Source organism: Balaenoptera physalus (assembly GCF_965194825.1).
Source record: "Balaenoptera physalus genome assembly, chromosome: 3".
Lineage (NCBI taxonomy): Eukaryota > Metazoa > Chordata > Mammalia > Artiodactyla > Balaenopteridae > Balaenoptera > Balaenoptera physalus.
Window position 1 is genome coordinate 12,624,707 of NC_138890.1, and position 16,192 is coordinate 12,640,898.

The window sequence follows — 16,192 nt, forward strand, 5'->3', positions numbered from 1 at the left end:
CTGAGATCACATATTTAAAGCTATATAATGTCTTCTCTGGAAATGAGACAGGAAGCTCCAGGCCAGGCCCTGAGAGGTTGGGAAGATGGGGGGTACTTAACTCTGGTCCCTCGATTCTGGGGTGGGGGGGCTCAGTAGACCCCACCATTGCATCTGTCTCGAATCTTTACAAGTTCCCAATGCTGCGAGGCTGCTGTTGCTCTACAAGCCAGGGGTGCTCCCCCACGTGCAGTATCATTTGCCCCATGAGGGCGTCTCTGAAGCAGGAGGCCCAGAGAGGGGTAGGTCCCTGCTCAAGGTCACACAGCCAGTCAGTGGAGACCAGAACCCAGAGGTCTGTGTGCAGGAGATATAAAAAAGACAGAGAATGGGGTTCTCCCTCTAGACGAGCAGGGCAGGTGAGGGTCTCATGCCTCTGGACACTATCCCTGGCCTCCACTCCACAGTGCATCCAGCTGGGGGCCCAGGGTGCTGAATGGTGGCCGGTCTTGTGGGCTAGGGGCCCAGCACAGCTTCATGAGCTCATGAACCTGAGGTGGTGGGAAGAGACAACAGGGTCACATGTGAGTGGTAGGAAGGACATGACTCCTGTTCACAGTTTTAAAATATAAATTAGACTCCATCCCTCCCTTGCTCCGAAGCCTCCCATGGCTCCCTATGGATCTTAGAACAAAATTTCATCTCCTCCCCTGCCTCCCTCCCTCTACCATCACCTCCATCACCTCCTCTCTTGTTCCATGCAGCCACATCTGCCCCCATCTCATTTTGTAAATACACCAAACTCATTCCCACCTCAGGGCCTTTGCACCTGCTGTGTGCTCCACTGAGAATGCCCTCTCCCAGCTTTCCCCATGGGTGAGATCCTCTTCCTCCTTCAGGCATCACCCCCTCTAAGAGGCCATCCCTGACCACACCCCCCTATCTCTTTCCAGACATTGATCACCACCAGAATGTTCTTGTTAGCTTCTGCTGGACAGGGAGGAGGGGTAGTATCTCTTCTGTCCCCTGCTGGGTCCCCATCACCCAGCACAGAGCCAGCACACAGTCAGCACTCAATAAATGTTTGTGGCCTGAACAAATTAATTTGTGAATAACCAACCACATGTCAGACACTTCCACAAAAGCTGTGATGAGAAACTGTAAAAGTCACCATCATTTATTGAGCACCAACTGTATGCCAGGCTCAGAACTGAGCAATGGAGAGATGTTAGCTAATCTGATACTCTCCCACCCTATAAGGCATTGTTATTCCCATTTTGGAGACAGGTAAACTGAGGCTCTGAAAATGTTTGTGACTTGCCATACAGTGAGAGAGCAGCAAAGTAGAGCCAGAAATCCCCTTCAGCCTCATGCTCTGGTCCCTGCTCTCAATCAAGAGATATCTGTGGTGGAGAGACCCAGAGGGACCAGCAGGCTTGCCCAGGCCCCCTGGTGAATCTACAAAGTGGGAAACTGAGGCAGGCCCTCCAGTGCTCACCTCACCAGGACAGGCAGGAGGTGCGGGCAGCCTCTGGCCCTCGGCCAGCAGCTCCAGGAGGCGGCAGAGGGCTGGCGCATCTCTCTCACATCCCATCATCCGCAGGAACTCCTGGAGCCAAGGGGGAGGGCCCGAGGTGGCGGAGGAGCCATCCATGATGGAAGGGGGAGTGGCCGCCCGTGGTCAGCCATAGTGAAGGGAGGAAGGGAATTACCCACCCGTGGTGGGGGAAGGGGCCCTCCTTAATGGAGGAGGAGGAATTGTCTGTGATGCATGGGGGAGGGGCTGCCTATGGTGGTGTGGGAGGTGGGGGCCAGCCATAGTGAAAAGGGGTCCTACTGGAGCCTCTAATGCTGGGACCAGGGGACCCTGAGCAAGCGAGGGACGCGGGCATAAACAGGACGGGGGTTGGCCTGGAAGGGATTGGGGGGGAGGAGGGTATTGGGGATCCAGGGGTGCCGACTCACGGCTGAGGGGCTACAGCTCTTGTCACTGTAGGTGAAGAGCTCGTACAGGACGACCCCGAAGCTCCAGACATCCGACTGACGCGAGAAGATGTTGTCCGAGAGGGACTCTGGGGCGTACCTGGAGGGGAACAGGGAGGCCTTGGGGGCGACAGTAAGGCAGAGGACGGGAAAGGGCGCAGCCTCGGACTGGGGTAGCTGGTCACGGTAGGTGGGAGTTACGAGAAAGTCTCCAACCCTGTGGTGCCCCGGGGCGGGGCCTGGGCGGGGTCAGGGCGGAGCCAGAACAAGAAAAGGAGCGTGGTCGGGAAGGGGCCGCGGCCGTGGGGGCGTGGCCGGGGCGGGCCCCAGACCCTGGGGAGGAGGGGCGGGGCCAGGAAGGTGGGAGCAGGGGAGGGGCCTGGGTAGTGGGGAGGAAGGGTGGGGCAGGGGCGAGGTCTCTACCAGAAGATGGGGCTCTGGCCTGGCTCGCGGACCACGTAGTAGTCTTTGTCGAGCGGCAGCAGCTTGGCGAGGCCGAAGTCGGCGATTTTGACATGCGTCTCGCTCTCCACCAGGATGTTACGGGCTGCCAGGTCGCGGTGCACGCAGCGGCGGGAGCCCAGGTACTCCATGCCCTGCGGGAGGGCATGGAATATGGACCCCAGGATGACTCCGCAGGGGCCCCAGTCTGACATGGAATCCAACACCAGCCCCAATCCAGACCCCAAGCCTAACCCTACCCCTGACCCATCCTGCACTCCAGTCCTGACCTTAGCCCTAACTCAACCCCACTTCCAACCTGACCTGGACCCCAAATTTCAACCCTCAGCCTTCCTGGCGAATCCACGCAGACCTTGCCCAGGTCGAGCCAAGTCAGTTCCCGCAGGTCTGACGGGCGCCCCGCCCTTTTCCGACCCGCACCTTGCAGATTTGCGAGGCGTAGAGGAGCAGGCGGCCAGCGTCAAGGCGCGCGCGATGCCGCTGCAGGAAGTCGCGCAGGCAGCCGCTGGGCAGGTACTCCATGACCAGCCGCAGGCTCAGGCGGCCTAGGGGAGGCGGGGGAGGCAGGGAGGAGTCACCACAGGGCCTAACTTTGTCTACTCCCCCTCCCCATTCTCCTTCCCGGTTCAGAGTGGGACCTCGTGTCCCTCCCGGCCTCAATATTGCTTTCTGTAAAATGGGAACGGCAACAGTGACGCTTATCGCTAATGCCTTTTTGAGTACTTTCTACAATATTCATTGATTCTTTTAAACCTCATAATGACCCGTTTTTTCCGGTGGGGAAATTGTCGATCCCAAGGCAGTCTAGATCTGGATAAACAAGACCAGTTAGGGGGATATATGTATATGTATAGCTGATTCACTTTGCTGTACAGCAGAAACTAACACAACATTGTAAAGCAACTATACTCCGATAAAAATTAATTAAAAGGAAAAAAAAAAAAAGAGACCAGTCAGTAGCACCCGCACTGGTGTTCTCAGACTGCCCTAAAATGGTACTGCAGAAGGATGAGGATGTGTGATTTGAAGAGCATCCACTTGGGAGGTGGCTCACCTGGGCCATAGCTGACACCCCGGTACTTGACAATGAAGTCACTGTGGAGGGCTTTGAGGATCTGGATCTCCCGCTGGAAGTCCCTCTGCTGTTCTGGCCCACTGTGCTGCAACTGCTTCACGGCCACCAGGGCACCTGTGTTGTCGCCCAGCGGGTCATAGCGGCACAGTTCCACGCTGCCAAAGTTGCCCTGGGGGACAGCAGGGCTGGTGTCCACGTGCATGGGTGCTACCTCACCCACCCCAGCCTAACCCTCCTCACCTTGCCCAGCTGTGAGATGTACTTGAGGTGTCTCTCCTCAAAGATGGTAGGGTCCTGGCAGGCATAGAGCTGGGCACCATTCCAAAGCCCATCACGGGGCGCCAGGGCACCAGGTGTGGGGTCTGAGAGGAGCTCATAATCTGCAGGGCACAGGCAGTGAGTGAGCAGTGCATTGGGCCCTAAGCCCCCACTCCTAACTGACTTGCTGTGTGACCTCCATCTGAATGCTTAGCCTCTCTGTGCATTATGGCAGGGCCTCTGCAAGCCAAGAGGTACTTTTTGGGGCTGGAAAAAGGTGCTCTTGGGCAAAGGCAGCCCTCTTATGCAGTGCACATGCTGTACACAGACAGAAGGGCATTTCCCAGACTCCACTGCCATGGGGTATGGTCAAATGACTGAACTCAGGCTGATAGGGGACAGAGACATGCTGAATGCCCCCTTAGGCCCGGCCCATGGAAACCTAGGTGGGACCTTCTACACTCTCTCTCTTGTTTTCAGAGGATCCAGCAGGGGCCTGAGGCCATGGGATGGGGGGAACCACAAAGGGAGAGTTTCTTGTTGACCTGGACACCCTCACTGAATGAGAACTAAACATCCATCATGTTCAACCTTGAATTGAGGGGCCTGTTACAGCAGCTGGTGAAACTCGTGCTGACTGTCACAGTCACCAACCATTCCAACCTTGCCAGGCACACAGGGCAGGCTCTACATGCAAACCTCGCTCTCCTACTGGGCCCAATATGACATGCCGGCCTTGCCCACCCTGCCTGGCCCAGTGGGCACCTGAAGTGATGAGGCTGTTCAGGTCACGGATGACGGCGCGGAAAGAGGGCCTCTGGCCTGGCTCATAGGCCATGCACTGTTGGATCAGCAGGGCCAGCTCCATCCACTTGGGTGCAGGCAGTTGCTGCCGTTCCTGGTAAAACTGGAGCTTCTGAGGGCAGGAGGAGGGGCTGGTCAGCCCCAGTGCACCCTCAGAAGGCACCCCCAGCCACCCCCATCCTCCCCAAGCTGGACTTCAGTCTACCCTTCTGTCAAATGAGAGCTCTAGCGGCCAATACTCGTGCTCTGACCTTGGCAGGATCCAGGGTGCTGATGGGCATTGTGACACCGCTGAACACCTCCCAGACTGTGGCACCAAAGCCCCACTTGTCAGCTTCCAAGCCAAGTGTTCGGGCCTCCTGGAGACACTCAGGGGCCACCCAGGGGATCCTGTCAGTGAGCACTGGTGGAGAGGCAAGGATGGGGTCAGGGATCTGCTTCCTTGCCTCACTAGGCCCCTCCCTCCTCCACCCCTCAGCACTTACTCTCCAGGCTTAGCACAGTGGGGCTGACACCGGGGTCACTCAGCTTGATGAAAGGCAGGTTCCCGTCAGCCCCCTCCCGAGCCAGGAGCACCTTCCGGGCTGAGACATTGCCGTGAGGGAGACCTTTGTCTTCCTAAGTGGACCAAGCATAGGAAAATGCCAAGAATGATGAATGAATATTCTGGCTGGTGAACTCCTGCACATCCTTCAAAGCCCACCTGGTACTGCTCAGGCCATACTTCAGCACCTTCCCTAGACTATTGGCAGTCCAACCCCCGTGTCCCACCCTCTTCTCAAACATTGCTCCCCCATCCCATGGCTCCCCACTCCCTTCAGGATAAAGTCAAAGTCCTCAGCCTGGCACTCAAGGCCCTTTGAGATCCAGCTCTTGTTCGCTCTTCCCATGAGCTTCTCTCTCCCACATCTCCACCCTGTTCTCCTGCCAGGCAACCTGCCTGGTGCACCCCAGGACAGGCAACACACCTTCTAAGCTGCAGCCTTTGCCCAGGCTGTTCCCTCAGCCTGACATGCCCTCCTTCCTTTCTCCTCTTAATGAACTTCTACTTAATCTTCAAGGTCCCAACTCTAATGTTCTTTCTTCTGGGAAGCCTGTCCCCCTGGCCAGCCTCATTGCTCACTACTCCCCTCAATTTCCATGAATGACAAGCTGTTCCTTTCTGCTCTTACACCTCTGAACCTGTTTATATGCTGTTCCCTCAGTCTAAAATGCCCTCCCCTTGCACCCTTGCCAAACTCCTGTCCACACGACAGAGCCAACTCTCAAAGCCCCGTACACTCTGTGAATGGAGGCTGGAGCAGCAGAGGAGCACTCACCAGATAGTTGAGGGCATAAGCCAGCTGTTTGATCACCTGTAGCTTCCAGCTGGCCGGCACCAGCTGGCCACACTTGCGCAGATACGTGTCCAGCGCTCCCAGGTATACAAATTCCTGCACCATTATGCCTGGTGGCAGTAGGGAGGGGCACGGTTGGGAGGTAGGACTGCACTTGTGTTAAACAGGCTCTGCCCCAGCTCCACCTTCAAGGGTCCCTTGAACTCTCAGCTCTGACTTTTCCCTCCCCTATTCCTCCATCCTTACCCTACTCACCTCTCTTCCTCCCCATTTCCCATCTCAGAACTGTTTGTCTGAAACGCCTGGAAGGTGCCAAGCTCTCTCCATGACTCACTTCCAGCCCTTTGCATGTTCTGTGTTTCTGCCTGGAACATCCCTCTTCCTTCACTTCCCTAATGCCTATTTATCCTTGCCTTTCCAGCTTAGAACTTATCCTTGCCTACCCAGAACCATTGCTTGACCTCCAAGCTGGGTTAGCTGCCTCTGATCACCCACAATGCCCTGCGCTGCCCCCATCACACTAAATCATTTATCATCCTGCTCAGCTTATCGTGTTCTACGCTAGGCACCCAGCTCCTGGCACATACTGGGCTCCCAATAAATAGCTGCTGAGCTGAACTGATGGAACCGAGGCTTGGAGAGGTAGCGTGGACCTTGCAAAGCTGCAACAGAGTGAGATTGGAACCCAGGTCTGCCTGACTCGAGATAATTTTGAGGGGCTGGTATTGGTGGGAGCCTGGAGTTGCTTGCGCAAGGAGTGATGATTCAGGGAGACGGGTACAGGCTTGGAGATTTGAGGGGGAGGGTGATAGACCCTGGTGGAACGGAGCCCCAGCCAGGGCAGGCTCTGGATGTGTACTGCTATTGCTGCTCTAGATGGGCTCAATGAGGCAGGGCAGGGGTGGGGTGGGGAATGTCTCTCACTGTCTCCAGCCATGCACACGCCATGGAGCAACACGAGATGCTGGTACGACACTTGGCTCATCAAGGTCGCTGCTTCCAGGAATGACTGGGGAGGAAAGAAGGGAGAGAAGATGCGTGGGTTTCTTCCACTTTAGGGTCAGACCAAGGACCCCAAACTTGCTGCTCTCACACCTGCCTTAGGAGACCTGGCTGCCAGCCTCCTTTGGCCCTGGAGTCCACCATTAGTGCACACAGCACTCTGTATCATGATTTTCTGATGGAGGCAGGAAGTCCCCACTGTATTCTACCTTGAATCTCCCACACAAGTGGGAGATTTGGGGTTTGAGAAGGACTCAAACCTTCCTCTGTGTTGCCCAGCCCCTGCTGATGCCTCCATCCGCATCATTCCTCTCTTCTCCTTTGCTCGTTCCTCTCTGACCCACTGGCCTCCTTGCTGTTCCTTAAACATGCCAGGCTTGGCCCTGCCTCAGGACCTTTGCACTGGCTGTTCCCTCTGTCTGGCGTACTCTTTCTGTTTGCATCTAACTTCCCCGACCCTTCTATATTTCATGGAGATGCTGTGGCTACATTTCTGTTGTTTTAAGACCCTGTGTGTTTCAAATTTCTCTGAATCCATGACCCTCTCTCCACCCAGGCTCTGATCCAGGAGGCCTGGTCCCACCCTGCTCACCTCCATGCAGTTCTTGTGCTTGGCATCCATCACTTTGAGCAGCACCTCTGTCTCTCGGGCCTCCCCATCCACAACCTCATGGCGACAGCCCCGGTAAATCTTGGTAAAGGACCCGTGACCCAGGTTCTCATGCTGGAGAGTGAGGGCGCAACATGAGAGGCCAGTAAGGGGGCTCCCATGGAGCCAATCCCCTAGCCCTGGTCCAAGCAAGGCACAGGTAATGGACTCATTTTACAGATGATGAAACAGAGGCATAGGGAGGTTACATCACATGCCTGAGGTGGAAGAGATGGATGTAGACCTGGTCTCTGTGGATCTCAACTGAGGTATCCCCCCCATTTCCTGGGGCCCCTTACCCACTCCAGGCTGTCAGCAGGGATCTTGTGAAATGTCATCTGACTCAGCTGGCATTGGGATTGGGGCTGAACAGGGGATGATGTGGGTGGGTTGCAATCTCTCCGGACCACAATCAGATTGGACTTTTCTATCGGGAGTGGATGGAAGAAGAAAACCAGAGGTCAGAGGTGAAAGGTCCTCAAAGGTTTGCTCACTCCCTGTCTCAGTGTGGGGTCTTCTTCAGAAGCCAATACTAAGAGGAGGACTCCAGGGCACATGGTTTATTTGAAAGGAGACTCCAGGAAGTCCCAGTGAGGGGCGGGAGAGTGAGACAGAGAGGGAAGGAACCCTGCAGGGGGTGCTAATGAGCAGGTGATGCTGTGGGCAGCCTCATCTCAGTCCTGCTAGGGATTCTGGGAGACTCTGGAGAACTCATCAGTCCTGCTAGGGATTCTGGGAGACTCTGGAGAACTCATCAGTCCTGCTAGGGATTCTGGGAGGCTCTGGAGAACTCACACCTCAAAGTTGTCCCATCGAAGGGGTTTGTCTGAGAGCAAAATTCACCCACAGGAAGAGGCAGGAGATGGACAGAGGCTAAGTGCTAGTGACATCACTCAGATCCAGCTGTGCTGGGATCTAACCATGCCTGAAAGCAGCCTCTATCCCACAAGTCCCGAATCACCGTTTTTTCCCTCCTAAACTACCTTGACCTGCAGTCTCTGCCACTTGCCATACAAGAGCTGGAACAGACACAGAAAGGCAGGGACCCAGATTGATCACTCAGCTCAGGGGAGAAGGCAGGCTCACCTTTGGGTCTGGGGCTGCAGCAGAAGGTGAGGTTCAGCTCAACCCCATCCACGTGCAACCCACCATCCCAATAGGCTGCCAGGAGCTCTCGAAGACTGCTGTGCGGACGGCCAAGGCCAGCCAGGGAGAAGGTTCCTGTGGGGTCGCACCGGATGAGGCAGCCCTTGTAATCAGGGCCCAGGGGGGTCTGCAAAGAGGAGTGGTCCCTGAGTGGGAGTGGGCGGCACCCTCCCCCTCAAATCTCCAAGCCTTTGCCTATGCTGTTCCCTCCACTGGGAATGCCTTTTCCCTCCCCTTCTTCAGGAAGTAATGCTCAAATATCATCTCCTCCAGGAAGCCCTCCTTGCCCTCCTGGCCCCTATGGTAGACTGACCGGGACACAGACAGTTAGGAGGTAGCTGTCGAAATCCTGGGGACTGCGGCGGAGAACATAGGAGCCGGGAAGTGAACCCCCAGTCTTGAGTTTGTTGATGGCAAAATCCAAGCTGTGGGGAAAGGTGGGAGGGAACTGAGATTCGAAGATGGAGAGAAACAGAGAGATAGAGGCAGAGAAACCAAACTAAACCTGAGTTCTAATTCTGGTTTCTCTGAAGCCCTGGGAAGGTCACCAGGTAACATTCCCTCACTCCCTCCCATTTATAAATTGAGCCAGAAGTTGGGCTTCTGCCTCAGAGATTAAAGAGGAGGCTGCAGGTGAAGCCGGGCACCGCGAGCATCCCCAGAAAATGGCTCTGGGGCTTCGAGGAGGGAAGCGGCTGCCCTGGAAGCAGAAAGGAGACCCCAGCCTCGTTGAGCGCCAATGATGCACCTGGCGCTGTTCAAGCACTTGATCCCTTGTCCAGGGCTCCTGAAAGGCGAGGACACAGAGGCTCCAAGAAGGGGAGTGACCGAGATTCGGTCCCGGTGAGCCTGGCCACATGGGGGCGGGTCCTTACGTGATGGGGCCATGGCACTGCTCAGCCACCTGCTCCAGCAGCCGCGGCGGCGCCACCTCCTTGCAGAAGTAGTGCCCGGAGTCAGTGGTCAGCCGGAAGTAGCCATCCACGAGCGCCACGAAGGACAACGCTGCGGGCAGCCCCGGGAACTCGGCCTCCTGTGAGGATCCGCGTCAGCGCACGCTGCGGCCCGAGGGTGACAGTCCCGCGTCCCTGCCCTCGGGTAAGGCGGGAGGGGAACGGGGTCCAGCACCCACCAGGATCTGGTTGTCTGTCCTGGTGATGGTGACCAGGCGGTGCTCCCCGGCGGGGCCAATGCGCGGGGCCTGCTTGATGCTGATATCCACGATTTCTGGAAAGTCGCAGAAGGGCTGGAGGACCTGGGAAGAAGGGGGAGGACTGAAGCTGGGGGTCCCTCCCCCTCCGAGCCCCCAGTCCCTTTTGGAAGCCTGGACCCCACCAACCCATGCAACCCATACTCATGAGACCCGCCCCTCTCAGCCTCACCCAGTCACATCCCTCTCCCACCCCACCAGTGCCAAACCCCGCCTCCTTCTCTCGGCAGGTCCCCCAGCCCACCTCACCCCGAGCCCCTCCCTCACTTAGCTCCACTTTATCTCGCGGGGTCTCTTAGTACAGTCGGGAGCCCCACCCACCCTCAGTCCTGCCTTTTCCCTCAGCCTGCAGTTAGCCCCACTCTGAGCCCCGCCCACCCAACTAGCCCCGCCCATTTCAATCCCGCCTCCTCGCTCAGCCCTACACCTCACTCAGCCGGGTGCCCTCCCCCACAAGCCCTCTCACAGTCCCTCCTCTCTTCGGCCCCGCCCCTCAAAGCCCCTCCCACTTCCTTGCCCCGCCCCCGCCGTTGGCCCTGCCCAGAGCCCCAACCCACCCGACCTCGCACCTCGTGTTCTCCCGGGCTCCAGGCGATGCCACTGCCGCCAGCCACGCGGAGCAGCCCCGGCGCATCCTGACCACCAGCAGCTCCGGGGAGGCCCACGCGGAAGGTCTCGGTGGCCCTGTCTGGGTCCAGCCGCTCGAGGTCCATGATGTACTTGGCCATGAGCGAGTGCTTATCAGCCTGGCAGGCGGCCAAGCGGCGCAAGGCCCGGCGCACTGTCCTTCGGATACGCCTCCGCGTCACGAAGCTCAGGCCCTGGATCAGGTCGCGCAGGCGGGGGGGCAGGCAGACCTTGTAGCTGCGAGCGGGGGGAGTGGGGCCCTCAATGTGGAGAGGGGCCTCCGCGGGGAGGGCAGGGACGTACATCAAACCAGACTTTAGTTGAGGGGCTGGAGTGTCGCCTCAGTAAGGGGGCACAGAGACGCACTCAGGGACAGGCATGGGCGTAGGGCCTCTATAGGAAGGGCCGTTGGGGCCCATAAGACAGACAGGGACACACATAGTCCTTTTAGCTGCCTGAAGCCCGACAATGGAGTCTCAGTGGGACTGTGTTGAAAGGAGGGGTGTGGGCTGGGTCACATGAACACACTGGCGGCTTGTAGGTGGGAAGCCCCAAGGTGGGCTTGGACTCTGGCAATGCTCTGGTGGAGCCATGCTGGCTCACTCCCAGGTAGAGGCTGGGCGCCACAGCCTGGAAGCCCTCACCTGATGGTCTTCAGCAGCTCCTCGGGCCGCTGACCCTGCTCGAGGGCCATCTGGGCCAGGTCCAGCACAGCCAAGCTGAGACACTCACCCTGCTCCTTGAGGCTAAGGCCCATCGGGAGGCGGCCGCTGACCAGGTCATTGCGGTGCTGCAGGCCGGTCACAGCCCACCCGTGAGCCCTGATGTTGCTCTGTAGACCCCCACACCTGGGCTGACCTCCACCCCTGGACTGCCACAGGGAGGGTCAGCCGAGGCTGCCCAACCACGAGCCCTGATATTGCCCCGTGGACCCCACCCCTGGGCTGAGCCCCAGGCAGACCCCTACCTGGGCAAAGAGGTGCTCCAGGACTGGCAGGTCAAGGATGGCACTGGCTAAGTCCTTTCGTAGCCCAAAGCGGTGGCACTTCTCTAGCCCAAACCAGTTGGGGAAGTAAAAGCTGTGCGAGAGGGGAGAACCTTGGAGTGGGGATACGATGGAGGGACTGTGCCAGGACCTCACAGAGCCCAGGTTATGCCACTGACTTGCTGTGTGACCTTGGACAAGTGACCCACCCTCTCTGGCATTAGTTTCCTCACCTGTGAAATGAGCAGTGATCACGCCCTCCCTGGGGCACCCACCAGGAGGTGTGTGGAGATGGTGATCGAAGAGTCACTGTTGTTTTAAACTCCCATTTCCAAAGCCCTCAGCCAAAGGCATGCCCTCTCAGTATCATTTAACCCACACCTGTGGGGGGGGGGTGGGCAGGGGACACTTCCTACCGGAGCCTGTAGACAAGGACCTGGGTGCCCGCGTCCTCCACGGAGAAGATGTGGCTCGGGGGGAACCAACAGGACAGGTCCTCCAAGGCCAGAGCAAAGAGGGAGTGGTACACGGGCAGGATGCCTGAGGGGACGCCCCCATCAGTTCCCTCCCAAGTCTCCCCATCTGTCCCCTGCAGGGCTGCCATGTTATCCCCACGCAGCTCCACAGGCTTTTTGTCACCTTCAGCTCTGACACCATGTCCCACCCCTGCTCGCACCCATTCCAGGGCTCCCCATTGCCCTTAGGAGAGAAGCCATGTGCTCAGTCTGCTTCTCAGGGCTCCCTGCCCCTCTCCCCAGAGCATCTCTTTCCATGTACAGTTTACCTCGAGGGATGACCAGCTGTTTCCCCTAGTATACCATCATGCCTCTGAGTCTTTGCACATGCCATTTCCTGTGCACCCTCCTCCCTTACCACATCCCTACTCATCCCTCTAACCCCAGCTCCAATGCTGACTCCACTTGGCAGTTCTTCCAGCTCCCAATCTGTGTTCCGCACAGTCCTACCCCTCCCTCTGGCCAAGCCTTCTAGGGACCCACTCACCACTGGCCTTAGCAGCCCAAACACATAGCTCTTCAGCTGAGTGGTCCCCAAAGGAGAAGGAGAGGCACTGCGGGGGTCCAGGGCCTCGAGGGGGCAGCAGCACGTGCAGGGCACCAGCCTCTGAAGAGGAGAGGCTGCAGGAGCGCTGAGGGATCAGGGGTGTCTCCTCACTTGGAGGTGCCATGAGTGCCACCTGCCTGGACACAGAAAGAGGCAGCCCCTCAGTTGTGATCAGGGGACAAGGCTACAAAGCTTCTGGGGTGGGGTTGGGGACAGAGATGCTGATGGGTGAGGTAGGGATGAAGCCGGAGAAAGAGGGAGGAGACAGGGACAGAGAGAAACTCAGAGATGGAAAGAGACAGAGAGGGGGAGCTGAGTGTGCAAGGTGGGTAAGGAACCATAACCCCCCAGGTGAGGGCTGTGCTGGGAGGCTGGAAGACATTCACACAACTTTGTGTGAACTCACTCTCCAGACTCTTGGTGTCCAGGGCAGACATCTCTAGTCGATCTCCAGCCTCCACACATACCACCTCCCCAACCCTTCTCCAGACAGGCATGACCAATCAATCACAGATATAGGGATTTGCTAACCAGGAAGCAGATAGATACTGGCCTGTGCACATGGGTGGGGATAGAAGTGGCCATCCCTCCCTGTGAAGCTGGAGGATTCAAGCACTTCTGAGGCTGGGGCTAGAAGCTTTTGCAGCTGGTGTGATGCATGCCTTGGGGGCGGATCCAGACTGATGACTCAGTCAACAGAGATCTCTGTGTCTGTCTCCCCTGCTCCCTGCATCTCCGTTCCTTTCATCACTCCCACCATTAGGTCCCCATAGTAGGAAGCCCTCCCTGGGATAAGCCCAGGAGGAAACCGCCCACCTTATTCCCAGGCGTTCTACACCAGCCAACTTCCAGACCTCTGTCGCCCTGGGGGACCCAGAGCTCAGGACCCCTGGCTGGGTAGAGGGAGGAGTTGGGTTTCAAACCCAATGAGGAAAAGGGGGGAGACAGAGAAGATCCACGTAAATTGACCCAAATGAAGAAGATACAAAAAGAGAATGTTGGATAAAAACTATGTTCCAAAATAATAGCGGGAGTGGGGCTGATAGCATTAATGAGATTTTTTTTTTTTTATGAGATTTTAACACACCCAGAATATAAGCCTGGGACTGGGGATAGGTAAAAACCCCAGGCTCTGGGTTCAAATCCCAGCCCCACCGCATTCTGGTTTCATGACCCCAGCAGGGCTCCCACTGCTGGGACGCAGCTTTCTCAGCTGTGAAATGTGCTGATTCCCACCTGCTTCAGTGAGGTGGTTTGCTGAGCCCAGCCTGAGCTGTCAACACGTTTAATCCACACTAAGTGGCACAAATCCTTGGTGACATGCCCAGCAAGCACTTGACAAATGCCAGATAAACCAGACAGGAAGGTCCCTTAGCACAGTGATTTGGGGGTTACCATCAGGGAGGCAGGGTGTGGGGGAGAGAGAACTTTCCCCAAGGGACAGTCCGTTGTCACCAGCTCCCAGACCAGGAATTGGAACGTTCCCGTCCCATGAGCTCTGACCCTCCCCGCCACCACCCCATCTTGTCACTCCCCACAGAGGTGCCCACAGTCTTATGTCTAACAGTCGTCCTGATCTTGCCCAAATTTGCACCTTTATGTAAATGGAATCACACAGCGTGTCTTGTGTTTAAAGTAAATCTTAAAGAAACATGATTTTTAGGGCTTCCCTGGTGGCGCAGTGGTTAGGAATCCACCTGCCAATGCAGGGGACACGGGTTCGAGCCCTGGTCCAGGAGAATCCCACATGTCGCGGAGCAACTGGGCCCGCGAGCCGCAATTGCTGAGCCCGTGAGCCACAACTGCTGAGCCCACGTGCCACAACTACTGAAGCCCACGCGCCTAGAGCCTGTGCCCCGCAGCGAGAGAAGCCACCGCAAGGAGAAGCCCGTGCACCGCAACGAAGAGTAGCCCCCGCTCGCCGCAACCAGAGAAAAGCCTGCTCGCAGCAATGAAGACCCAACGCAACCAAAAATAAATAAATAAATTTATAAAAAAAAAAAAAAGAAAGAAACATGATTTTTAAAATATTGAAAGTAAAAAAAGAAAGTCTATCTGGGGCCCAGAAAAATGCCCCTGTTTTAACACCAAAAGTCCCACATGCCGGGAAGGTTGGCTGGTCCCCCAGTGTTCCGGCCTGGGACCTGGGATTGTAGGGGCTTCGAACTGTCCCCTCAGGGACCGGGAGCCCTGGGCGCATGCGCAATGATTCTTTCAGGTCCAGGAAGCTAGGAATTCGAGGCCTCCTATGCAGGATGAAACTGAGGCCCAGAGAGGGGAGCGCTTTGCCAGAGGCCACACACCCAGCTGTCCCAGCTCACATCTGGCAGCTTTCCTCAGAGGCCTGAAAGGCAAACTTGCCTTTGTCCCCAGCTGCGACCGTCCACACAGTCTCCTCCCACGCCCATCCCCGACCAGAGCCCTGTGGCACCACCAGCTCTTACCTGGAGGTGAGGACCTCTGGGCCAGCTACGGGAGGGCAGAGGCGAGCAACAGCGGGAGGAAAGTCCCACTCGCTCCTTCCTGTGTGGGCCCCTCAGCTTCCTGAACTGCTGTCACTTACCGAAAGTCATGGCCATGTGGGCGATGGGGGGGGAGGGGGGCGGGGAGGGGCAGAAAGTTCCGGAAGCCTCTGCAGCAACCGTCCTGCTCAGACAGGCTGCTGGAGACCCCAGACCTAAGGGAAGGGGTGACAGCACAGAGAAGGGCCCAGGTCACACAGGGGTGTCTCACCAGGATCCAGGACTCACTCTCTGTGGGGCCCTGGCAACACCCTGGCTTCTCCAGCCTCAGTTTACCCATCTGTGGCATGTGTGGGTTGGGCACCTAGATGAACTAATTTCGCGCCTAAGGAAGGGAACTGGGCTGGATCTGCCCAGGAAGGAGGCAGGGAAGTTGCACCAGACAAAAGTCAAGTTCTCCTTCAAGGTATTTCTCCCATGAGACCCTGGGAGGGATAATAGCCCCCTATTGTGCTCTGTGCCCTAAGCCCAGCCTTAGAAACTGTGAAAACCAGACAGACCCGGACCTGCCCTCAGGCTCACCTCACTATCTGGTCTGGCAGGGAGGCAATTAATCATTATGGATAACAAAGAAAACCAAGGTAACAGGACAAGCACAGGCTGGGGCTCCGGTGCGGGCGGGTCGGAGGATCTGTGTAGAGGCCAGGATGGATCCAGCAGGAATCTGAAGCGGGACAAAGAGGGCTCCTGGCAGAGAACACTACGAGCGCAAAGGCCCAGAGGTGGGAGTGAGTCGAGCTGTTTATAGCCCCAAGGGCGTGGCTGGGTGCAGTGAGGAGGGAGGGGGATGGCAGGGCAGTCAGCTGGGGCCAGATCACAGCGGGGTCTGATGGATGCTTTTTAACACCCCTGAGGCTGTCATGAGTGGAGGAGTGGGGCAGTATCCAGGTCAGACCGGGGCCAGTGTCCTTAGTAGGATACAAACCCCAGAAAGTAGAGCTTTGGGGATAGATTTTAGAGGACCCTTTCATCTCTGTAATCCCGTCACAAGCCCTGGCACAAAAATGGCTTTGGTACGATTTTGTTGACTTTAATTCAGTCACCCACAGACACTTCTTGGGCACTTCCTGTGTGCAGGGCATTGGGGACAC

The 16,192-nt window shown here is 57.1% G+C and overlaps 1 protein-coding gene across 1 annotated transcript; it reads right to left on the reverse strand.

Moving 5' to 3' along the window:
* Positions 1-48: 48 nt before the first annotated feature.
* JAK3 (Janus kinase 3) lies at positions 49-15,064 on the reverse strand. Its single transcript, XM_082455289.1, has 24 exons — positions 15,024-15,064; positions 12,520-12,716; positions 11,934-12,057; positions 11,500-11,611; positions 11,177-11,322; positions 10,475-10,769; positions 9,828-9,950; positions 9,571-9,728; positions 9,009-9,120; positions 8,636-8,822; positions 7,849-7,976; positions 7,493-7,624; positions 6,823-6,907; positions 5,881-6,008; positions 5,047-5,179; positions 4,813-4,964; positions 4,523-4,673; positions 3,740-3,879; positions 3,479-3,668; positions 2,845-2,969; positions 2,386-2,558; positions 1,945-2,062; positions 1,478-1,588; positions 49-530 (listed from the first exon to the last, which is right to left on the reverse strand). The coding sequence occupies exons 2-24, from the start codon at positions 12,701-12,703 to the stop codon at positions 423-425; spliced, it is 3,315 nt and encodes a 1,104-aa protein (XP_082311415.1). The 5' UTR covers positions 12,704-12,716; positions 15,024-15,064; the 3' UTR covers positions 49-422.
* Between the last annotated feature and the right edge of the window lie 1,128 nt (positions 15,065-16,192).